The 26,416-nt window shown below is 38.8% G+C and overlaps 1 protein-coding gene across 2 annotated transcripts in view; it reads left to right on the forward strand.

Moving 5' to 3' along the window:
* The window catches only part of LOC119742532 (UTP--glucose-1-phosphate uridylyltransferase-like), a 33,736-nt gene that overhangs the window by 5,319 nt on the left and 2,001 nt on the right, over nt 1-26,416 (forward strand). Inside the window, exons 1-14 of one of the 2 annotated variants that reach the window (XM_038218534.1) lie at nt 4,481-4,989; nt 10,604-10,720; nt 10,843-10,950; nt 11,717-11,899; nt 12,547-12,680; nt 13,819-13,893; nt 15,987-16,120; nt 19,212-19,291; nt 21,143-21,211; nt 21,531-21,562; nt 22,240-22,336; nt 23,737-23,815; nt 24,957-25,120; nt 26,200-26,304. In XM_038218534.1, the coding sequence (XP_038074462.1) occupies nt 4,951-4,989; nt 10,604-10,720; nt 10,843-10,950; nt 11,717-11,899; nt 12,547-12,680; nt 13,819-13,893; nt 15,987-16,120; nt 19,212-19,291; nt 21,143-21,211; nt 21,531-21,562; nt 22,240-22,336; nt 23,737-23,815; nt 24,957-25,120; nt 26,200-26,304 (1,416 nt within the window). In that variant the 5' untranslated portion in view covers nt 4,481-4,950. Of the gene's footprint in view, nt 1-4,480; nt 4,990-10,603; nt 10,721-10,842; nt 10,951-11,716; nt 11,900-12,546; nt 12,681-13,818; nt 13,894-15,986; nt 16,121-19,211; nt 19,292-21,142; nt 21,212-21,530; nt 21,563-22,239; nt 22,337-23,736; nt 23,816-24,956; nt 25,121-26,199; nt 26,305-26,416 lie in introns of those variants that run through there. The other variant, XM_038218523.1, reaches the window with a different exon arrangement.

Here is a 26,416-nt window from a genome sequence, read left to right on the forward strand (position 1 = left end):
TAACTATGAATAAAAAAGTTGAGATCATTATAAAAACCACTTCCCGCATACCGCGATAATAGGGAGTCCACCTCCGTTCTCACACTCCGAGCATGTCTATTTTCACAGGCTTCGTACACGGAATAAACCATACCACCGTCGGAATTTTTTATATCAATTTGAAAAGGAAGAGTTATACTACACAAAAGACAGGACAATTCTGGAAGGTTAGTGGGGAATCTCTATTCCGAACGAGAAACGTGATAAGTACCGCGATAATATGGCAACCCATCCTACATGCCATTGCTTTTCTTTTTATGATTTTTTCAACAATTATCCTCTCATAGGAAATGTATTCTAAATGCCAAAAGGGCACATTGCGAGTGAAGGGGCTCCTTTAACAACATCAAGCCCGCGGGAACGAGCGGTGCTATGGGTGCTGCGCTTCGAAAGTCTAGCACAAACACTGTAAAATATCAAGAAGAAGTATTTTCTAAATCTTCAGGCACTGCAGAATCGATAGTTCTCTCAAGGTATCTAAAATCATGACATGTCTATGATATTTCCGCTATAATGGAAGCTTTGACCCGAAAGCAATAACCTTGGCCATGACAATGGTGGCAAAGTTGATTATGCTTGCCAGGATTTTTTCCATTCGATCTTTCAATAGGGGCAAAAGTTCATACCTTTCCCCTGAAGGTTTATCTTTTCATTTAAAAGTTTCATTGACGTTGCTAGCATTCTGCACTCAACATTAACAAATAGCAAGGTTCACACACATCCCCAACCTAAAAGTGGGATGGGCTTTCATTGTTGAAACTAGTTATGCTTTACGCCAATTCCAGTGTAGTTTCGTTTTAATAAAAAAAACTATTCAAGTTTTACCCTCGGCAAGTTTTTCCTCATAAAAACTCAGTAGACCGATAAATCCTTGCCTAGCCCCAAACTTGACATCTACCGATCATAAACATAAAGATGCATTTGGTCTTTTAGTCTTTTATATTCGCCATTCCCTGTAACAAACAAATAACACGGCAAATATATCGAGAGCTTCATCGTTTGGAATTATGTGAAATTTTTTTATGAACAGAAATTCATCCGCTTCCAGTGGAACCATTTGTTTTAACTTAAACAAAAAACAAGCCTTTTATAAGGTTTTATAAGTTTCAGTATACTTCAGTATATTTCATCACAGTGCCTCCAGAATCCAACATTTTCTGTGGCCCCACGCTGTAAGGGCTCGAAAAAAGAAAAAAAAATACATTTGTACACGACGGAATTTACTAAATGTAAGAAAGCAGCCTTGCAACAATAGTATTTACATGTGATGTCATGCATAATGATACAATTTTTTTCCAGAATTAAATGGAACCAAAAATGGAGATAAAAATACAGGGTTCTCCACTTTTCAGTACAGTTAAAAGTTTAAGAGCAACAGTATATTCTAAACAAAATAATGAAATAATTGTCTTTATATAGTCTTAAAAAACTTTTGCTAAAAAAGTCAAATGAAAGTGGCCAGGAATCGCCTCAGATTGCACCACAGAGCATCCATATTCCAAATTAAGCCACGACGTAAGGGCTTTGCGCTCCGCTTTCGTATTAATTTTGTCCGTCCTTTAGAAATTCCAGCACCCCCTGGCAAAAGTTTGTTCCAGCGGCAGTGAACAAGATATACATTTTGTAGTTTTGTAGCATAAATCCTGGAGAGCTACATGTAGAAGGGCAGAAGGGGAAGTACAAAATTTATCTCACCACCATTTATGAAGTTATTTCATACCGTATACGTAGATGTGCACATGTTCTTTATAAATGAATAATTTAATAGTCGTATTTTTGTCTATTTTGTTCGTAATGCAAATAACCAAAGATCTGTCTTTTCAGGAAGGTGCCCTTTTAAAAAAGCAGTTTTACACACAAGTTAACTTTTTACACATATGTACTGTATGCCTGAGCTATTGTACATTGTACATGGAGTGCATTGCACATGCAAACAGATTTCCATTTAAGGGTGTGGCCCTAGACAAGTGACCACACCTACATGTATGGCATTGGTGGATCAGTGTCCTCAAGGGATCAGTCAATTTCAAACATTGGAACATACCGGAATATAATTTTAATTTGTGAGCTCTTCGCCTGAAAGTATGTGATTGCTCTGGCCAGTCACCATTCATTTCAGTCACCATTCATTCATTTCAGAGTACGTACAATGTACACGTGTACATAAAGTATACAGTGTGTATACAGACGGTGTACAACAACATTGTATATTGAGGAGCAATACTGCCCTCTTTGGGTTGGTTTTGGGGAAAAAATGCTGCACAACACGAGCATTGAATGGTCCATTACAGTAATCAGTGTGCTGCATATTGAGCCATTTTTGTTTTGTCCATATTATAATATTCTAGTTCGTGCTTGTTCTTCTTGCAGTATGTATAGGCCCTAATTTAAACTAAAGTCCTTCAGAATTCATTAATTAAAGACAGTTTACCCATTCCTATAGGTCAAAAATCTAATTCTCAGTTGCATGCCTGACATTTAATATGTTCTTTCTTGTTGTATAATGATAAACATGCCATTAGTAGACAACTTTTGGTGGTCATGCTACTATGTAGTTAATGAACAAGTTTAGTATTCAAATATTTTTCCAGTGCTATGAATGAGATTGAGAAACAGTACCATGATGTGTAGATGGGCATTTTCCCACTAATGGGGTACAATTGACTGCAAATTTGGCATTCGAGAGGGGGACACTTGAGGGTACAGCAGAGCAAGATATTTTGTTCAGTTTTTTTTCCTAAACATTTTTCATGTGTACAAAAAATAAAGAGGACTTTGTCTGTACTTCAGAAATTACAGGGGTCATAATGTGGTCATCGTAAATAATTATGTTAATAACATGGACAGAATTTTTGATGACACTAAATTGTGCACTAATTATCATGTGCATGAATGTCATAACCCATCAGCAAAAAGAACACAATTTTTAGGGTGTGTAGTACATACATACATTTGTACATATGTATAAGACACTTACATACACATGTATAATATATGTGTAAAGACAACAAGCCATAGTCCCCTGAAGAAGGTGCACCGCACCGAAAGCTCGGGAGTAATTTTCCGGTTAGCACTGTAAATATTTTTTACTTCTTGTCATGCTCCACAGTGCTATGCAGCATCTCCACTTTTGTTACATGTACATGTAAGAACAATGTACGGTATGTACATTGTACATTTGTAACTTGTAAAATTGGTCTCAAAGCCTTTAATTCTTGGTGAGCACAATCCTCAACAGTGCGGTGGGAATGTACCGGTACAAGGGGAAAAGAGGACAAATAACTTGAGTTACTTTTCCAAATCACTCAGCTCCACATGAAAGCAAGTAGGCCTACATGTGCACGTAAAACTTGTGCAAAGAAAAATTGTGCAAAGAAAGACTCGCTGGTGTACAGACTGTTTACACTGTGTGGAGGAAGGATTTCAGATCTTCTTCCAGTCAAGAACGTGTTCTTTCCATTTTTATTCATGAGTGTACACTTTTGCACAGCCCAGTCTTTAAAGCAAACAAGGTATTGAATCTCAGCAACAATGAACAAGAGCATGCACCTGAGGCAAATACTTATCAGTACACATGTTCATTCACATGGGTAGGTGACACTAACAGACTAAGGTAATTTACATACGTGTACTTACATCACAGTACACAATGGTGTTCTCCAGAAAGTTAAGAGGCAACAATTAAATATTTAAAAAAAATGTGTGTACATATGTACATACATGTAGTCAATTTAATTTTTGTGAAGTCTGTAATTCCCCCCCCCCCCTAAAAAAAGTACAATGTACAGGGGTTACACTGTTCATATAACAACCTTTTGTCTTACAAATGTAATTGTAAAGTCTGTACATTTGGGGAAAAGGGGGAAAATTACAGACTTCACAAAAATGAAATTTGACTATACATACCTTTTGTTTTTAAACATTTAATAATTGCCTCTAACTTTCTTTACAATATATTGTGTTGCTGCAAAAATAATGCACAAATTACATGCATCACGTGTGCACACGCGCATTACACAAGTAGGTTTACATATGTAACTAGTTGGCTTAATGATGGAATTTGCCATTATGCATGTTGTTCTATGGTATATGGCATGCTGAACATGTCACTTCCACTGGACTAACTCTTGTCATTACAAAAGGTCAGAATGCTTTTCTCCAAATAATGTTATGTACATGTACACACATGTACAATGTACATTGTACCTATTGTACAGTGTGGGGGTGTACAGTTCTGTACAGTACTGGTACATCTGGCCACACCCCCTATGCATGTAGTTAACACATGTCAGATCAATTGGAGTTTTAACCATTGGACTCAGCAAGGTTCTTTTTTTAACCAAAGTCAACATATTTGAAGTGGTCGTGTATTATTTGCAAGCTGATAATCGTGTGCTGGTACATGTACATGTACACGCGCTAGTTCAAGCAGTTCATCATTTACGTACTGGGTGGCCGGGTTGGGTTTGTAGTTATCAGCACCCACATGTACATGAACTTTAGTCATCATCAATGGACGAGTATACCGTACAGGTGGTTTTTCATCCATTTGATAATTGTATGTGCATATTTTATTGATGGGTGTACATGTGTGCCATCATCTTTGAGAATACGGCTGAGAGATTGGCTGGCTAGTCTACCCCGCGATATCAGCGTTTCCTGATAACGCCTCTGTTGCTGGTACAATGTACGTACATTGTACGGGCGGGATGGTTACACCTGGATGCTTGGAAACGGGGATCGCTGGTTGAAATCACTGATCAGTGGGAAGATGCTGGTTGGGGTATAATATAACAGTCAGTGTCAAGGGCTTGTCACAGAGAGGCAGGACAGGATTTGTTCGGTCGGACCTTGCCAGACTATTTCTGATTCTGTAAACTTTTGTGTGCTTCGTAAACGTGCATTTACAGCATGCCAGTTATGAATGGAGGATCTGCATTATACAATATGGTAAGTCTAAAGTAGTTTTGGGCATTTGTTAGTTTGTTTGTTTTGTTTTTTCTTGGGGGTTGACAGACATGGGCACAATTGTTATATATTTTTTCAAAAACAACAAAAAAGCAGGGAAAATCATCACTGTACATAGTAAGACTGATTATCTATCTGCATTGTCTTCCGATGGCTTTAATGAAGTCATAGAAAATTGGAAGGTGTGTTTTGAAAAGTGTGCGAGGTTATTCAGATATTTTGTTGGTTTTTTCTTTTCACTTCATAATTGTACAGGAGATTCAGTGATGCAATGAGATTTAGACTTGCGTAATTTAAAAAAGAAATTATGATACTGTTTCAAGCCCTCTTTCTAAGCAGAGGGTCTTCAAAGTGTGTCATTGGAAAGACGGGGGGGAAAAAACATTTACCGGTATTAGTTCAATTGTATTTTTTTAACGTAGAGAAAACGTACATTTTGTACATACATTTGTACCAGTACATGCATGTAAGGCTTCACCTTTCCATTATCCAAAATCTGGAGATGACCTCAAATCCATATACATGTACATGTTCCTTTCATCACCATGTTCACACTTTGAAAATTTCAAAGCAACCCCAGCCAGGACCATGACTGGAAATTGCAAAACAAGGTTCTGTATGCATATTGTGTGCAATTTGTGTGACTTACCGGTGCATGCGTTTGTGGTATAAATCAAGGACACGCACGTACAACATCATCATGAATTGAGAACAGGAACCAAATCGAGGACTCCTCGGTTATAGAACCTGAACAAAACCAATGAGAGCTGTTGCAAAAAAGTTAGAGAAAAACAAAGGAAAAGGGAACAGGAACAATAGAAAATCCTTGATTTACACCATAAACAAACGTGTGTGTATGTACGTGTTCTACATAACCCCCGAGGACCAACACACAAATGGAGAATACTTACTGAACCAGCTATTTTTAGTCTGTAAAGTTGCCAGATCGAGGCTCTGCATGCCCAATGGCGGAGTGTGAAAAGAGCGAATGGTGATTTGATCTTACAAAACTGCCTCATAATTTTTCAAAATCCTTTAAAAAATAATAAATAATAAAACTCCACCCACACGAAACTGGATAAGTGTGACACTTTCTCAAATTAATACTGGACAATCACAAACCCACGTGTTCGATACTATTGTTTCAGTGTACTGGCAGTGCTCAGCAGTATTAGTGGTTACTATAGTTGCGAATGGTCAACTTGTCGCGACTTTTTATCAATAGTCGCCATGGCTATTGAAATTCAATAGCTGTACACACCTACCGGTAGTACATACCCCAGGTACTGTATACAAAAAACTTGCATGCTGCAAGTATACGAGGTGAGATTTAGGAGTGCAAGTGGTTTCAGTCAGTAGCCTATCCCCTATCTACATACCCTAAACAGTATTTTCTTTTCTTTAATAGGACCCTTCCAAAATCTGGAAAAAATCCAAATGACATATTTGTGACCTGTTCTGTCAAAATCAGACTTTTCTGGGCAGAAGGTGAAAAATGATATTTTTGCATATTGTTAAAATATGTTCTTTTTCCTTTTAATAGGTGGTTTAATTTTTGAAACCGGTCATTCCTGGGCAGAGTTATGCTATTTTGAAGTTCATTGTGTCGGAAAGTAGAAAACGGAGCAAATGGCCACTAACGTCACAAAACAGTCATTTCTTATACCTTATACCTTAACAAATATACCTTAACAAATCATCAAAAATATCTAGAGTTCAAATTCGGGTTTCAAACTTTTATAGTATATTTTAGACATGTTCAGGATTACAAATATGCAAAAATTTCAACCTCTGCCCAGAAGCGTCTGCTTTTGACAGAACAGGTCACATTTTAGCACTTCTTTCTTTCGGACTTCTTTCAAATGCCATGGAAAATTATGGCACCAGGGATCTGCACTCTGTACTCTGAAAAAAAAACACTGACCAGTATGTTCTTACATGTAGTTTTAAATTCTCGTTCTCAATTTTTTTTTTTAAAGTTGTTGGATACATTAACCATGATGTTTGATTATAAAGTATTGCTCTGAGAAACAGCAACAAAAATTACTTTATCTGTCAGCTAGTAAAATTTCCTATCATAAACATGTCTGCGAAACTGTCGTCATCGTGCTAACAACTGCATAATATGTAGGCCTACTTATTGTTGTAACAATACTTTGATTGCTGCCTTTGTGTGTCCAAAAAATGCAAATTGGAATTTCACTGATGACGTCACTCACTCAACTATGCATTATGTATGTATTGAACCACTCAGGCAGTACATTAAAAATAAAAATAGTTGGTAGGGTTGAGAGAGCATTGGCATCCGGCCTCCTTGACAATGCATTTGTGGTGAAAGGCCAGTAAGGGTACACGTTGTATAGCCCATATGCATGACAGTTTTGGCACAACCATACACAAGCATTCAGTCTTCATGACATTGCTTCTCTCATTGCTTGCATGTATCATTTAATACTGATAATTTGTTTGTTTTAGGTCCTACACATGTATAGTACACATTCTTTTTAACCCTAACGCCTTGGGCTCTTTTTACTAGAAAGTATTTCTTTCAACTTAGGCTGTGGGTGATTATATGTACACTATGATGTGTGCAAAAATATTTCGAGCATTAATATCTTCTTTCAATGGATTATTATATCTTACTTTTATGTAGTTTATGAATGGAGGTGGCGATCCCAGCATTGCTTTGTCTGGATCGCTTATTTACATAATCCATAAATATGTTGAGGCCTAATAAGCCCAAGCATTGCTTTGTCTGGATGGCTTATTTACATAATCCATACATATGTTGAGGCCTAATAAGCCCCAGTCACAAGCTCCCATTCCCCCAGTATGTACATTTTTGTACAGCATGTGAAAGACTTGGGCAGGGCTACAAGCAGTATTTACTTGACCACATAGCCAAAGAGTTAAAGTGTTGAAATCCTGAATCCATCAAAGTCCTCCAACAGCTCAATATAGAGGTATCCTGATTCCATCAAAATCCGCCCTGCAGTTCCGCTAGGCTTACAATCCTGAATCCATCAAAATCCCACAGTTTGTTCCATAGGGACTAGGGAGGTATCCTGAGTCCGCCAAAATTCCCTGAACAGGGGTGTAGATTTTGATGGATTCCGATCTGTGCATGTACGTTAGGGTTTTTGTAATACATACATTGTACGTACATGTACAGTACAGAGCAACATGCGTACATGTGTACATGTACACGTACACGTATGTACTTTCTACAGGTACATGGCATGCAATGGGGTCGTATGAAACATGAATGAAAACTAGCAAATGCTAGAAAGTGTATTAAGCAAAAAGTTAAACGATTTACTTTGGAGTAAAAGCATTAAAGAAAAGCAAATGCTTGATTTTGTATGAATAAAAGTTTTCCTTTACTGTTCAGCATTTACCATGTTTACCAGACAAATGCTTCTTACTGTTGGATTGTTTTCATGGATGAATTGTTGTCAACACTAGGGTCTCTTTTGTGTACAAACTGCCACACATACATGTACGTAGGGTAATAATAGTCCAAATCAAAGTGATGCATACAGTACGTGTAGTACATTTGATCCTCAAATCCAGCCAAAATGATGAAAACATTTTGTTAAGCCCCCAGGGTTCCATTGGATAAAATTTCTCCTTAATCATTCTATGGCGCACTGAATTGTACACTAACTCTTCGCATATCGTGAACAAAATGCGAAATTATTGTTTCTTCTAGTAATGGAATTAATAATAAAAAAAAGTGAAAATTTTGCATAAGTGTATTCGATAAAAAGTGTATTGTATTACCCGGTATATGTTGTTTTTAACGTTTTGTGTTAATTTTGGCGTGAATAATATTAATAAATGCAGCAATTTTTGCTTTATATTCTCAAGGTAGCCCCAACCCAGCCTTGAAAAATGACCAGTTAATACTTCAAATCTGAAGCATTTAAATACTCCTTTTTATTCATACGAAATGAAGTAAACACTTCTAGTCTAGCAGAAGCTAAAAAGTTAAAAGTAAATACTTCTAGTTTTTAGCAAATGCTTTCCAGTAAAAGCATTTGCTTCATTTTTCTACATACAAATGCAAGTAACTTAAAAATCGGCAGTAAAAGCAAATGCTAGTTTTTGACCCATTGTGTAAGTCTCTGCCAGTGTTGGATTACTCTGATTTCATTTTTGTGTGTGTGCACACAATCAGTCAATACACTTTATAGTAAATGCACCAGAAATTCCTTTAACCGTTTGTTTTACAGGTTGGCAGTGGATGATGCTCATTTCCATTGCTACTACATTTTCACCAAGTTCACTGTAACTTCAAGAATGTTCCCAGAACTGCTTTTAGGTTTCTTTAATAGTTTGAGTAAATCGTACTCATTCTCAACCATCAAACAAGGCCGTCAGAGCTCCCCCTTTAACCCTAACAACCCTGAGCCCATCAAGCTCCAACAGCGGGTTTTGCTTGATTTTGGCAGGGTTGGTACCGAACACTGGCCAGTTGGTGTTGGACTTTGATTGACTGGGTACCAAAGGCCCAGGGAGACCCTGTTGAATTTTGTGAGGTTCGGGGCAGAAGGGCATGAGATTTGTGAACACGTTGGAGTTTGAGGGAGTTCACTGGCATTTCTTCGTGGGTATGCTCACCCACTGTCCTCAGCACAGCTTGTGGTCAAATGTGCATGTACATGGGAGTTCACAGGCATTTCTTCGTGGGTACGCTCACCCACGGACCCCAGTACAGTTCCTGGTCAAATATATTGCTTTATTTTGTTAGGTTTGGTACCATCCCTATCCAATCACTCGACAATACATACCTGTAGGCCCATCCATACCAAGTCAATCAAACTCCAACAGTTGGAGTTTGGCAGGTTTAGTACTGTTCCCCCTACAAGGCCTGTTGGAGTTTGGCAGTTTTGGTACCAGTGCTTACAGACCTGTATGCAGCTGTTGAAATTTGTTAGGTTTGGTATCCTTTCTAGTGCAAGAGCCTAGGGGGTTAGGGTTAAAGCTATAGTCCATCATTTGTAATTTGTGCATTTTGTTCGTTTGAAGCAACGAAAGTGCTCAACATCTAAAGAAGGGTACTGAACAACTAACCTAATGAAGTTTCAGCTCAGCTTCAGCTGTATATTCCGAGAAAAACAGCATTCTAGGATCTCAATTTCAAATCAAAAGTTGCTGAATCATGTTTTGAATTGCGCCTGAATTCAGCGTCCGAGACACGTTTTCGCTGAGCCGATTGCAGCTACGCGATGTTGCGCAGCGATCCGACAAATTATAGCAGCCGCGCGCGCGTGTGCGTCGTGCCAATGATTGCGCGCGCTTCGCCGAATAACAAAACGAACTACTAATTTAAATTTTCCTACGGTGCGTCTTAAGAAGTACCGTTGGAAAGGCCTTCTTTCGTTGATTACTTCAAAATGACAGCTTGCCAGAAAGAATAATTTCACAAGGAGTTTAGTCCCCTTACTATCTTTCAACCAAGTATGTTTTTCAACAATAATTACGCCAGCTACTTTTCGGATAGCTACAAATGATGGACTATAGCTTTAATGTAAAGCACCAAGGATCCTGACTATTACGATAACATTTCCTCTTTTCCCCCATTTTTGAACAGGGAGGGCTGAGGCGGAGCAGCAGTCAGCTAGAGTTCCATACCCAGGGCCGGAGGGATGCCCAGCGGGCGCTATGGAAAGAGCTGGACAAACTCAAGGAAATAGCACCCATGAAAGAGGTGAGATGTTCTTCTAAATGGACAACTGTTTCCATTCTTACACTTTAACCCTAACTCCCTAGTTTAGTTTTACGTGAACAGTTGTATTATGACAGTTATTAATTTTGTTTGGTTGTGTACAGATTGTATCTAAGGAATTTGAAGGCTTCAAGGAACTGTTCAGTCGTTTCTTGGCGGAAACTGGACCGTCGGTTCGCTGGGAGGACATCCAACCATTATCTGAAGATGCTGTGAGTTCCAAGAAAATTTATGATTTTGGTCTGTCGTCAGTCATTTGATACAACTCATTCAGTTTTGAGAATGATGACCCTCCCAAGTTCACAAAAATCCAGCACTATGGATTGCTTAATTGTGATAGAGATAACACTGAATTCCCCAGCAAGAAATTCAAGATTACATTAATTCTATTACATGTATCAGTACGCACATATCATATTCCTTGATGAGCACATTTTTCAAATACGTGTACTAAGAACATGTACATGTAACATTATTCAGAATAGCTGTCGTGGAGTATTTGCTTCGACCAATAGCTAATAGTGGAGTGCGGCCTAGTGGTGAGGGTTTGTGACTCGTGATCAGAGGGTCAGGGGTTCAAATCCAGCTGCTGGTCATATGTTGTGTCCTTGGGCAAGCCACTTCATCTCCACTTGCCTCTTTCCACCCAGGCGTACTGTATGAATGGGAACCGGCATTAGCTGGGGAATAAACTGCAATGGACCAGCATCCCATCCAGGGGAAATAGAAATATTTTACACTCCTTTCATTCTACTGCAACCGGAGATAAACACGGGCCTGATGGGCCACATTGGCTCGTGACAGACGTTACCTCTTACATTATAGCTAAAACAGTTCTTTTACCATTACTGCAGCCCTATATTTGCCTGGATTTGTCTGAAAATAACCGAGCGAGGTTTCGGAAATGATTATTGGCTCAAAAGTCAGGGGTAATAGTTATTCTGGAGCACTGCTTTCCTCTTTACATGTGTTCTTTAGGTTATGCCCTATGATAAGCTCGAGAAGCACAACCCAGAGTCAGTCAGGGAACTACTGGACAAGCTCGTGGTGGTCAAGTTGAATGGAGGGCTTGGTACCAGTATGGGTTGCAAGGGCCCAAAGAGTGTCATCAGTGTCCGCAATGATGTCACTTTCCTGGACCTCGCTGTCCAACAGATCGAGGTAAGACTCGGACCCTGTCCAAAATTAGCATGTGTTGTCTACGGCTATGATTATTTACTGCAAAGTATCGATGTCAAATACCGAAGCCGCATCCAGAAACATCTGATTTACACACAGCCGTACTCCTGTAAAAGCAGAAGTTAGTAAAGGATTTCAAGTTGGTTTAGGTTTTCTTGAGGAAGTCTGATTGTCCGTGCTGCCTTTTTGGGTTTAAATTGGCGACTCACAGAAATATGTTTTCCAAGTGCAACATGTGTAAAGCAAATTACTCATTCCTATTGCAATGTACATGTAGCCACTCACAAGGCGTTAATTACTGAACATTTTTATAGAATCCTTAACGACATGTGTTGTTATTTTGTCAAACAGACTTTTTCAGCTGGTTTTGTAAATTAATACATTGTGATTCACTGGAAATTGAATAGATATTTAATACTGAAGATTGAAAGTATTGCAAAGTAAATATGGAAAATATTTCAACTTCTGTTCAATCGTGCATATGGATACTTCATTTTGGGTAAAGGAGACTGGCTTTATTTGTTAGCTAGACACTCACAGAAAAAGGTAACAAGGATCTAAGCATTACTCTCTCGCTTTATCCACAAGAAGGTTCATTCAGTTACGCCCTTGGTTCTTGTTCTGTACAGCATCTGAACAAGACCTATGGCAGTAGTGTTCCTTTGGTCCTGATGAATTCATTCAACACACACGAGGACACCAAAGCTGTGCTGAATTGCTACAGCTCCTGCAAGGTCGACATCCACACCTTTATGCAGAGGAGGTGAGTGGCTGTCCCGAGACTTCATGCTGGCTGTAGTCCTCATCCAAGCCTGGATCGGATTTTATTCCCCCAATTCAGCGGCCGTCCCTGACCTGCTTCTCCACCAGCCGAGTTCTGTTTTAAACCTGTCGAGATTCCCATAACCCTAACAGACCTCAACCCATCAAATTCCAATGGCATATTTTGTTGGAATCTGTCAGTACCCCTAAACTGACAGTCTAAACATGACCAATATTGAAGCCACAGTTTTCAGGGATTTTTGGGAAAATTGGGAAAATTTCATTCACTAAAGAAATACACATACGCGTGAATATGTACATGTGCAACCCCAATACACACTACAGGGTGTCCCAAAGAAAATGCTCCACTCTCCTTTTTTTACAAATTCAAGCAAACCTGAATGCATTAATGTTCTTATTATGCATGGTAAGAATGCTATGTGTCTTGGTTGTTATCTACCAAAAAAATTGGATCATACTGTCAATCCACTAGGGACAGAAATGCTTAAATATGAACTCGCCTCCGTTTGCCAACTGCGCTTGGGACTCAAATCACCAATTTTAAAATGTCGATTTTTGTCAAGTGTGCTTTTCAAAAATTCTACTTGGTATCTATTATGAAAGACCAGTCATCAGTCGTTATCAAGCATACAAGAGAAAACCAACCAACCATGGCATTGTCCATTTGTTGGACTTTGACTAAAAATACCTATTTGTAAATCAACCACACGTAACAATTGTGAACAATGCATAATAAGAAAATGTATGCATTCAGGTTTGCTTGAATTTGTAAAAAAAAAAGGAGAGTGGAGCATTTTTGGGGGGGACACCCTGTAATTCTAGAACAGTGATTGATGAATTTAATTTTTTTTTAACACAAAGGATTTTTGTTGAATGCATGGTTTTGCAAATTGTTCACGGTGTTTTTGAATGTGCACACAGTGTATACATACAGGTACATGTACGTACATGTATATAAATACATGAGTATACATGAATATACACGTGCATAACATATACATGTACGCAAATGCTGAGCTCAATGCATGTTGTGTTTGTTAAACTGATGACAAATGTTCGTGTAGATAATTAATGTGTACCACATAATGTTGAGTGCATCATTATTTTGGTCTGTACAGGTATCCAAGAATTAACAAGGAAACACTGTTACCAACTGCCAAGACATGCTCCATGGATGGAACCAACCTAGAACAGTAAGTAGACTGGAAGCAAGTCTAGTCCCATCTAATTAGATTACACACAGGTTGCTATAGCAACACCAAGCAGCGGCAAGTTAATATTTTCCTTGGTTCGATAGCTAGGCTGGGAGAAAAGTGCACTGTGTGTGCGTGCTCTTTTCTTGATTGAATGAATGTGGCATTTCCACCACAGACATAATCAATTGGGGTGTCTTACAACGGCAAATAAATGAGCGTCGTGCATTGTAAGTATACCTTGGCAATGAGCTAATCAGATCTGCTACACACTGTGTGGAATATGAGCATCGTGTTATTTTTGTCATTTCTGTGCATTTTTCATTTTACCCAAAATTACAACTTATGGGTACAACAAATTTGGATGGGTAGTATTTTTGTAATTATTGTAAAAAAAAAAAAAGAGCTCAAATACCGCATTGATTTTCCATTCTGTAAAATTCAATACAATTTATCTGTAACAAGAAAGGAATGGCAAACCCCATCCATCGTATGCAGCAACTGTGATAATGAAATTTTATGTCCATAATTGATGAGTGCAAAAACGATGACACGCAGTATCGTTTAGAACATATTCAACAATCGGCAGGTCTATTAAATTAATAGATATGACCACCTGTTTTTAATAAGGGAATAAATGTGTGGTCAGGAGGTATTATAACACTCTGTTTAAGACCGGTGGGAGTCTGGATGGGTGATAATTACCCAAAGCGAAGCCAAGGGTAATTATCACCCATCCAGACTCACACCGGTCTTAAACAGAGTGTTTAATACCGACCGGACACATATTTATTCCCATTCATAAATACCTTTTCGGTCCAAAAAAAAAATCTTTTCGGTCCAAAAATTAAAACATGTCAAAAACTAGACTTTGCCAACCATTTTGTTCAACAATTTTACTTCATGTTTTACGAAACACCCCTCTGACTATAATATGAAATGCCCCTCCACAACTCGTTACCTTATAAGGACATTGGCGTGCGCGTCGCGCGTACTGCGCGATGTCGCGCATAATGGGAGGGAGGTGTTATAATCAAGATCAAAAATTTAAGAAAGCCAGTTCCACGGACCGTAGCCAAATGTAATGTAAAATGTAAAATGAAAAATTGGAATGTAAAATGTGTAGTTTTCTTGTTTGTTTATGTTTGTTTGTTTGTAGGTTGTTTGTTTGTTTTTCTCTCTCCCTAGTTTAACAGCAGGCGAGACAAGAAGAAAAGAGCATGATTACAGGTCACACAAAACTGGGGAAAATTTTTAACAAAAATGGTTTCAGTATTGTATTTCTCTGTATTGAAAATAGTATCTGATCTCATTGAATGGAAATGATTATACCACTCCTGAATAAATCCCCGTCATCTGATAGGTGGATCGTTGATCACTTGTCATAGAATTATTCGTCCAAATGCACAGCACAGCTGCACTGCAAAAATAGAAGTTCCATTCCACGGTAAATAGAATTTCCTTTGCACAGTCATACAGCTCTAATAACTACTCTGATGCTGTACATTTATATATAGTACCAGTTTGCAAAACAAAATTTTTTTTTAAATTAAAAACCTCAAATTTTTCCTTAGTTTCCCAGTATTTTTGAATGCAGAAAGTACTAAATAGAATGCACAGAGATGAAAACGGAAATAAGATTCTCATGCAAATAATCCTTATACCCAAACCGACTGATAAATTGAATGATCATTTCAGCCGAATGACATATCTTCAACTTAGGATGTGTTAAACATGAAAATGTCAGGTCTGACAATGAATTTGAACGTACATGTAAATCTAATATGAATAGCAAATCGGCCACTATGAAGATAATAATAATAATAATAAGACAGTCTTATATAGCGCAAAACATAACCCAGGGAAATCTCAATGCGCTTAACAAAGCAAACATAGGTAAGCAAAAATTACAGTGAATGAGAGTAGGCCAATTGAAACAGATGGGATTTGAGGTTAGATTTGAAGTTGTCTATGGTTGGAGCTGTTCGAAGTGGGGATGGAAGGGCATTCCACAACTTGAATGCTGTTTTTGCGAAATTGGCCGATAAAAACCTGTACATTAAAACATCCCTTTCTCATCATTTCCCTTCCAGCTGGTATCCGCCAGGCCACGGTGACATCTACCAGTCATTCTATGACTCGGAATTGCTAGAATCCTTCATCAGGCAGGGCAAGGAGTACATGTTCATCTCAAATATTGACAATCTTGGTGCCACCGTCGACCTCAGTATCCTTGCCATTTTAGCACACATCGATAATAAAATTGAAAGAGGTACTCTCTGACCTCTTAAAAAAAACTGATTTCTTCTCCTGATGAATTTCCAACTTGATTTGTGTTATTTTGTATGAAAAGTCAGAAAAATCTGTTATTTTGGAGTGCTTTTTCCACTTAAACAGATCTGCTGCTGCAGCCTTGCGAGTAGACTCCAATCATTCTGATTAGAGCAAGAACCAGTCTACCCTATGAGAACTGAAGATAACTGTTTCGTTTGTTTCCCTAGTTTTCCCCTAATATTTTTTTTAATTTGATGTCTCATTCAAAGGTGAATTACTTTGATCTTGCTAACAAATAGCAATCCAAAAAGAAAGTCCGGGTCTTTTGTGGTGAAACTCAAAAATAGCACTGACAGTTCTTTAAAGCAGGGCTCAAAATAAACCTGAGTGGGCCACTAAGGCCAAAAAAAAAAGTCTCCGGTTTCTGGTATGCGCGTGCGTCGCCCTAGCCATGCGCGTCGGTAAAATGAAAAAGGTTTTTTTTTCAATGAAAGATGATGTCTCAAAACCGCCAAACTCACTGGTTTGACTGGAATCCCGCTGCTGCACAATTTTAACATGTTTTTAGATTGGGTTATGGTCGAGAATAAGGTTTATGTGGCCTCTCTGGACTCCCATATATTTGCACTAAGTTTAGTCGGGCACCATTTGCAGTCATCAGCCGACATTTGAAGCAAAAAATCAGGTAAAAAAAAACTTTTTGGGGAAGCTCCATACCAGAAACCGGAGACTTTTTTTTTTGGGCCTAATGTACTGAGCATAATGATATCAGTGTTGGCCAAGAACTCTCTGTGACCAAAGTACTGTGAAATGGTCCGTACAAAGTCCCATACAGCATCCCATTTGACAAGGTCAGATGTTTCACTTTGTGAACGCACGATATATGAATGGGAATTAGGTCAATTCCATATTAATGGGCCAATTAGATTAGGTTTTATGGATGTTGCATATAAAGTGTGAAAGATGAGCTAGTATTTTTTTCTATACCTTGCTTAGTTGGAAGTGACTAGGGCAGGAAAAGACAAAAGATGGTATATTTTTTATTTGAGAAAATAACAGGTATTTTTTACGTGTTAAATGTATGTAACATGGACAGACACACTGCAGGGAAAAGGGTGCTTAGGATATATTAAGTTTCAAATCAGTTATATCCTTCGCAGGTGAGGATATTTGTTCGAAGCTTGCAGCGTTTACAGCAAAAATTGGAACACCAAGATCTTAGTTTTATTATCAAAACTCAAAGGCCTTCACAAATGTCACACTTTTGGGCCCATTAGTGTGGAATTGCCCATTTTCGTTCCACTTTTTGGATATATGGCAATGAATAATGGCTTGCCAAATATTGACTGTGCATGTATTTCTTTGCGTCATAATTTATACTGCAAATGTGGAGCCGCGGGAATTTGACAAGAGTGGGACTTGAACTTCCAACAGAAGAATCAGGACAACAAAGAATCTGTTGTTCTCCCTTTGTCTGTCTGTCCTTGGGGTGTATGTAGTGCACGTACAAAGGGAAACACAAAGCCTTGTCCTCGATAGTATAGTAAAACACGACTGGGTGTGTGTGTGTGTTCACAAGTTGATCGGTCACGTTAGATCGCACGCTAAGTGCACCGCCTCATGGCACAGTCGCCTCCCTGGCATAGCGGGCGAGGCAAAGCCTTGTTAGGCCAAAAAAAAAAATAAGTCGGTCTCTGGTCAGCGCGCGCGTCGATTTTAATCATGCGCGTCAATCTTTTTTTTTCTCCAAAATGTTCCGCGGTAGCTCCAACAGCGCACCTCCTCAATTTTTTTTACCAAAGAGCACAAGGAATGGGAAATTGCACCAAGGCAAATGATCGAGATCACGAAGGCAAATTATGGAGGACACCAATGTACATGAGGACACCAAATAGCAAAATAGTACCCCACCTTGTCTGTACAATCCAAGCTTGAAGAAGAAAACAAAAGCCAAAAAAAAAAAAAAGCCGCGTCCCCGCGTCAATTCCGGAACTTTGGTCTGACCAGAGACCGAATATTTTTTGGGGGGGCCTTACATAAGCAAAATTGTTTTTGAGGTGGAGTGGATGTAATAATTCACATTGAACGTTAAAATATGTAATAACACCACCAATATGGAACAACAACACTGACTAAATGATATAAATCCATTACTTTCTATTGCTGTTTCAAATCAGAATACAGGAAGCAAGTATCCCATCCAGGGGTTTACTATTGAAACGAGGTTGAAAACAAAGTAACCCATTGCACGGGGAGGAGGTTGCTGCCTCCCCTTCCCCCTTCGGCAGCGAGTCATGCAGCATTGTTATTCTAGTTTGCTCTCACATTGCCAACAGCTGGGGAACTTGTCATGTGCAAATAAAGTCTATTATTGAACTGTTTTCAATTATTTGTTAATATGAGCATAACCATCTGTTGAATGTGTCAATAGCACACATTGAAAGATGCAGTTTTGTAAAAACAGGACAACTTTTTAAACATATGTTGACGCAGCTTGCTTGTCTTGTATTGATTATGGGTTTCATTTCTCAGGATATATGTGTGCACTCATAAGCGTTGTACAACATGTACATGTAGGTGTTAAATAGCAGACCTGACTATAATTTACATGTTTTCAAATTTGCAAAAATTTACAAATAAGTGACACCTATTCTGGTGTGTTGATGGTGTTGATGGTGGTGATGAGGTACATTAATATATTGATTTTTATCTTGGCATTTACAAAGCTGACCCTACAGCCAGGCATACCCTGATCGCCTTCCATCACCCCCATCCCCAACCCTACCTTCAGCCTCCCCCCCCCCCCCCCCCCTCAGGCACGAGCCATGGCAGCTTCGTCGTTCTAGTTTTCTCTCGTTCCCAACAGCTCGGGAACTTGTCTTAGGCAAAAAAAAATATGTGTGTACTATTTTCAATGCTTTGTTTATATTAGCAGCACCATCTGTTAAATGTGCCAATAGCAAACACATTGAAAGTGCAGTTTTGTTAAAATATGACAATTTTGTAACAGCTGTTGATGCCTTCCTTAATAATGCCTTCCACAGAAATTCTGAATTTATTGGTAAAACAGAAGAATCGAGATTTTGTGATGGAGGTAACTGATAAAACGAGAGCAGACATCAAGGTGGGTTTTCATTTCACGCTGGACTGGACGCTGATATATCAGCGACTAGGCCCCAAGCCGGTCTTAAACGTACCTGTTTAATACCCGCCTAGCACATATTTATTCCCATTCATTAAATACCATTTCGGTCCAAAAGTCAAAACAATTAAAAAATTATAAATTTCAAATGATTCTGTTCAACAGTTTTACTCCATGTAAGTTTATTAAACATGCCTCATCTAACTTTGTTATGGTATATGCCTCTCTTGAGTAGTCGTAAACATTTTATAAGACATCTCCTTTAATATATGGAGATATATGTGGCGCAGAATGCAGCTGTGCTGTTGAAGTGTGAATTTATGACACTCGGAATACGGACTCATTGGTAGTATTGCGCATGCCTAAGTGAAGATTGTGAAGATTCACAACGAAAGAAAGTGTTTAAGACCAGCCAGTCGGTGTTTTGTCAACTGTTTAAAACCACCCACGTGACAGGCTCTCGACCAATAGGAATGGGTCAACTGCCTTAGGTATTTATGAATGTGTAAAACTATTGTGAAATTTGATCCCAGATTTCCGTTGGAAGCATGTAAAAAAAACTTGAAAAAGTGTTGTAACCATGAAAAGTATTTATGAGTTTGCCTCTGATGATGTGCTTTCTTGTGAAAACATCCAATGTGACCGGCCATTTCATATAAATCGAAGCCTGCACTATATTTTCACATAAACCTCCCACTGTACTATGAAAAGAATTGAACCATTGTGCACAGTGCAGATAATGAGCTCATACCTGCATACACGGCAGTATATTTATTTGTGTGTGTTCTGTTTGCTTTTGTGAGCTATTGTGATAGACCTTTGGCTTTTCCAAAAATAACCTTGTTGGCTGCTACCGGTATATAGACTTGCCTGTAGTTTTATCTGTAAACCTTTTAACTTTTTGAAGTACCACACATCTTTCCAGGGGTTTGGGGTCTATTTTTTTTTGGGGGGGGGGAGTTGCTTTTTTCAAATCTCGGTGTTTAATTATACAGCACTTCCTGATAACTGACATGAATGATCCTACATCTTATTTCTTTTTAAAGTGTCTCTTTCATGGTTGTACAAAATATTCCTGGGGGGACAATAGTGGACAGGGAGGTACATATGAATTTACACACGATGAGATTGGTCGGGATTTTTCTAGATTTCAGGAATTTTTGTGGGGATTTTTCCTGGAATCAGAATTTATATAGAAACCCCTTTGAAACCTGGAATTCCTGATGTTTTTACTGTAAAGGTGTTTTTAACTATAAAAGTTTATATCAAACAAAAAGAATATTGTAGGGGATGCCTTTGTGCAGATACAATACCATAAACCCCATGTTGCTTTTGGGCCCTCAGCAGCCCTCAATCCCTCTGTCGATTATTGTTTTGTGGGTTTTTCATTATCCCCAATCACACCAGGGCGGGGAGTGTGGCCTAGTGGTTAGGATGTGTGACTCATGATCAGAGGGTCAGGGGTTCGAATCCAGCTGCTGGCCATACGTTGTGTCCTTGGGCAAGCTACTTCATCCCAAATTGCCTCTCTCCGCCACCCAGGAGTATAAATGGGTACTGGCATTAGCTGGGGAGTAACCTGCGATGGACTGGCATCCCATCCAGGGGAGTAATAATATTCTCAGTCGTTTCATGCTACTGAAGTGGGAGATAAACGCTGGCCTAATGGGCCATATTGGCTCGTGACAGACTTTATTTACAATCTCGCCCCTGCACAACAAGACCACACAGAGTGAGGACCCATCAAAAGTTCAACCCATCAACTATTCACTCGGGCAGACTTTCCCCTTTTCATTTAAAAAAAGTTAACTGCCCTTTGTTTTGCTGTGCCAGGGCGGGACATTAATCCAGTACGAAGACAAGTTGAGGCTACTTGAAATTGCCCAGGTGCCAAAGGAACATGTAAGTAGTATTATGCTTTTCAAAAAAAAGTATTGCAAAGATACTGGATGTATTGAAGAAAGTGCATGGGTACTTAACTCAGTTCACAATCTTTCATGTGATTTTGTTTTTTACACCAACATATTTTGTATTGTTACATTTCATACAAAAAGGTAACAATGATAAGTGATGTAGCAATTCTTGAAACTACTTTTGTCTTGGAGAAAGCGATTTCAATTCAGCTATAACTATATGATACAGTTTGATATGTTGCTGCTGACAAAAGTACTTGGAATAGCTGATAGATTAACAGAAAAGTTCATTTTTCCTTTCCATGCAGGTGGATGAGTTCAAATCTGTTTCCAAGTTCAAGTAAGTAGTTATAGGCAAGTGAGTTAATAAAGGAGTTTTACAGCAATCCTCAGAAATTCTCACAACATTTTTTTTAAATTACTAGAGACCTCGCACAAACTCAATTAGTCCCCACTAATCCTACAAAATCAACTATATATAAGAGGTTTTGATGGTTTTTGCAGGATTGAGGAAAGTACAGCTCAGCCATTATGGGTGCTCGATGTTTAAATACAAAACGGATGCCTGCACGGATGGGATTTGAGAAGGGTCCTAGCTTGTAAAGTTAAGGTTCAATAAAACAGGAATGGCAAACGTTTTTCTTGACAAAAGGGCCAATGTCAAATTTGAGCATCACTGACAATGTTTGCCATGAACTATATTGGAAATTGAAATTGCAGCACTTTTTTGTTGAGTTTGAGCAAGTACGTGTGCATATATATTTGTACATTTACCAAATGCTTGGCCAGCTGTTTTATCTCCGTTAATATTAGCTTTCGCTTTTTACTTCTGTAGTTCACTGAGTTTCTTTAGCTGATTTCTTCCGGCTTCAAAAGTAAAAATAAAAGTATCAGAGTGCATACATCCTGTGAGTGATCTGTTGCATATAGAGCAAACACATGAAAGAAAGATTTGTATAAAAGGAATATGGGGATGCGTATTTCTTATATATGTCCATAAATCTGTGTTTTTTGCAGGATTTTCAACACCAACAATCTCTGGGTCAAGCTTTCCTCCATCAAGAGGCTGATAGATGAGAAAATGATGGACATGGAAGTCATTGTCAATAACAAGGTTTGTCTCGTTGTCTGGAGTGCATGGTTTTAAACCATTGTTGTGGGATGTACATTGAGTCCGACAATTGCCTGATTTCAGACTTTTTTCAAATAGTAAAGAACATATTGGTACCATGCTAGTGTCTATACTTTTCCTTTGTACCTCCTACATGTATTTTAGGCAAAAATGTCGGAGTCCACTTACACCCCTGCTTATTTTATGCAGAGCAGGTATATCTCAGTGGGTGCCGGCTAATTTAGTTACAGTGAATGCACAAAGAGTTGTGCTAAACTCTTTCCCTTTAATACTGCAATAATGCATTAGGCCTATCATGCGTTGCATTTCATGCATCAGCCGATACAAAAACACGCAGGGGATGGAACTTATTACCAATAAACATGCAGACGATGGATATTGTTATACCACGGTAATAGATTGTGAATTTTTATTGGTCAAGAGTGGATCACGTGACATGGCCGTGGTACATGAGTGATGTACCCTCACGGGGTACATTACCTTCATCTTTCCCGCTTTTGAAAAGTGTCCTTCCACCGCGTTGTATTAATTAAGTGTACTGGTGACCTCGGGTACGAGGTTGTAGCTACGCTGGTACTACGTAAATTGATGTATGTTCCTATGAGATGTGCCATGGGGGACATTGAAGCACTATTTCTGCTACAACCGCCATTGTTTTTTACATCGTTCATCACTGTTCGTCTGTTTTTTTTAACTTGGCCATAATTTGACCATAATAATGTCGGCAGATGACAACAGGTCGCCTCCAGAGAAGATGTTTCTCTCTTGTTCCAAAGACAAGATCAGAAATTTGATTTTTGAACAGGACAGCATAAGCACAAAGAAAAATGGCAAATGGCACCTGAGGCAAACTCGGCTTTGCCTCGGGTGCCATTTGCCCCTCGGGTGTACAAAACACCATGGATCCTGTCACAGCAGGCAACAATTGAACAGTGGCTTACGTGTGAATTTAAAAAAAAAAAAAAAAAAAGTATACCACTTTTTTAGGAAAAAATTTTGCAACCTGACGCCACTTTTTTCTGCATATATCATCTCAATGAAGGTCAGTCATTGCAAAAATGATGATAAGACATGAATCTGGGACTGAGAAACATTTCCAATTTTGTTAGGAAATACTTAAAAAATGTTCTTGACTCTCCATAGACTTTGTACACAACCACTGAAGTGGCGTCAGGTTGCAACATTTTTCCCTTTTTTAGAGAGTTAAATTTAGGAATGTTGTAAGTTTGTGGATTTGGGTTGATCAACAGATTTTTGTTTTGGCAGAGGTGAGTTGAAAACGGCATCTATCCATTTTAAAGTATAGATTGTTTGATTACATGTACGTGTACACCGTATGTTTAAGTGTGACATGCAGAGTGTATGTCTCTCTTCTTTTGCAGTCTCTGGAGAATGGAACGAATGTCATCCAACTTGAGACAGCTGTTGGGGCAGCCATGAAGTGCTTTGATGGGGCACTTGGTAAGTAATTATCATTTTTCGTTGAATTTGGGTCATTTCACACAAGTGTGTAAACAGCTTCAATCGTGAGTAGGCCTACACTGTGTTATGTGGAAGTTTTTTATTGTTAGGCAAATTAGGACTGAGTTATGGGGACTTTCTGCTGTCCCAACAGCGGTTTCGGTCCCCACAAATACCTCGTGCAGACGAGTGTTTGTCCCCACAACTACGGAACAAGAAGGGTTGGGCACCCTATTTTCCCCTTTTTTATTGGTACTTTTTTACTGGTACTTGTACTTTTTAGGAAGACCTCCCATATGTTTTGTAAACGATCGTCAATTGTGGAGCTTTCGGGAATTGTGGACCCTATCGTTTTGTATTGTTCAACGTCCCCTATTGAATGCAAAAACAAACTCACACACACACAAAATTATATTGTTCGATGTCCCCTATTGAATGCCGAAACAAACTCAATCACGCATCACACCCTGACTCAATAAATTCATATTATTTAGCGCCTTGAGTACCTAATTGTTGGTAGATACGTGCGCTTTATAAGACTCCAGTTAATATTATTATTATTATTATTATTATTATTATTATTATTCCTACAAATGTACCATTAGGGAGACACGTTATCATAATTTCTTCAACAATAGGGAGACACTGGTCATTAGGGAGACATTTTTGTGTCTCCCTAATTCCACAGCCCCCCTTTAGAGGCAAAATGTTACTGTCCCAATCAGGTTATATTTGTTGCTCGTGGTCTAATTAGTAAAAATACCGACATTTGTGGAAAAAGGACAAGGGAATATTGGGTTAGGGCACATTTAAGTTTGAAAAATTTTGTGCACAAGTCTATGGGTTTGTCTCCCAAATGACCCATTCTTTATTATTATGTGTGTGCGGTGTAATACATTTTAATACATGTACATAACAATACACTCTTATAACAGATACAACGAAAGCACAGTAGTTTCATGAGCAAGCTGTAAACTCTGTTAACAGTTACACATAAATCGCCAGATCAAACTCTGGCAGCTAGGAGGTCTGTGGGATTTTGGCAGGATTCAGGAAGGTACAGCCATGCCACTAAGTTAACTCTACGAATAGGGCAAAGACAGCTGATTTATTTGTTTGTTTGCTTGACCTTTACCCACAGGTATCAATGTACCCAGAAGTCGTTTCCTACCGGTCAAGAGGTCATCAGATCTCCTCTTGGCCATGTCCAATCTCTACTCCCTTAAGGCTGGCAGTCTGATCATGAGCCCCCTCAGAGAGTTCCGGACCACGCCCATTGTCAAACTGGGTACCCATTTCGACAAGGTACGGAGGAATGCTCATCAGGGTTAAAGCTATAGTCCATCATTTGTAATTAGTGCATTTTGTTCGTTTGAAGCAACAAAAGTGTTCAAAATCTAATGAAGGATACTGAACAACTTACTTGATGAAGTTTCAGCTCAGCTTCAGCTTCATATTCCGAGAAAAACAGCATTCTAGGATCTCAATTTAAAATCAAAAGTTGCTAAATCATGTTTCGAATTGTTTTGAATTGCAGCTTTACGCGATGTCGCGCACTGATCCGACGAATTGTAGCAACCGCACGCGCCTGTGCATCGTTCCAATGCGTGTACGCGCTGCGCCGAATAACAAAACTTAAATAAATATTCCTACGGTGCTTCTTAAGAAGCACCGTTGGAAATGCCTTCTTTCGTTGATTTCTTCAAAATGAGAGCTTGCCAGAAAGGATAATTTCACAGGGAGTTTAGTCCCCTTACTATCCTTCAACCAGTATGTTTTTCAACAATAATTACGCCAGTTACTTTTTTGGATAGCTGCAAATGATGGACTTGGGCTTTAAAGTCACATTGCTGCTTCAAGCCACATAGGATCGTTTGCAATTACCCGAAAACTGGCTGCCAATTTAACGATCGATTGGAAGAAAACTTACATTGAAAGTGGTTTCAAATTACGGTACCCCTGGGTTTGGTTTTCAACGTGCATCAGCAATGGAGTCCAGTTATGAGACCAAACAAATTGTGCATACGTTTTCCCTGCTTTCTTAAAACATATAGTATCAACTGAGCTGAAACTTCAACAGATTAGTTGCTGTCATGGCTGTGGACCCTATTTAAGAGTTATAGCAATTTTGTTGTTTCAAACTAAATCTAAAGATCCTACCAACCTTTAACTCTCAGCAGAAAAGGAGCAAGTTCCAGTGGGAAATAAAAACACTTCCTGATTCTATATATGTCCTGGTTGGATAAAAACAAAGTCACATGGGTGTTGAAATCTTGTGGGGAAGGGCAGTAGGTAAAAGTTATTCACATGTACAAAAATTGATGTATACAACTGTAAAAGTATTGATGAACTCCCGGTATTAATTTGTTGGTAAATCCATGTAGGTGCGTGATTTCCTGAGGCGTTTTAATGGTATACCTGACATGCTGGAGCTAGACCACCTAACGGTTTCAGGAGACGTCACATTTGGCAAAGGAATCTCTCTCAAGGTTTGTAGAATTCCTTTTCCCAAGTCCGACAGGAAAACTCACATTTATATGCGCTGGTGCAGAAGGAATTTGACAAACTAGACAGAGTGGTCCGGGTATGTGGGCTTTTGAT

This window comes from Patiria miniata, unplaced genomic scaffold (assembly GCF_015706575.1).
Source record: "Patiria miniata isolate m_02_andy unplaced genomic scaffold, ASM1570657v1 HiC_scaffold_11, whole genome shotgun sequence".
Classification (NCBI taxonomy): domain Eukaryota; kingdom Metazoa; phylum Echinodermata; class Asteroidea; order Valvatida; family Asterinidae; genus Patiria; species Patiria miniata.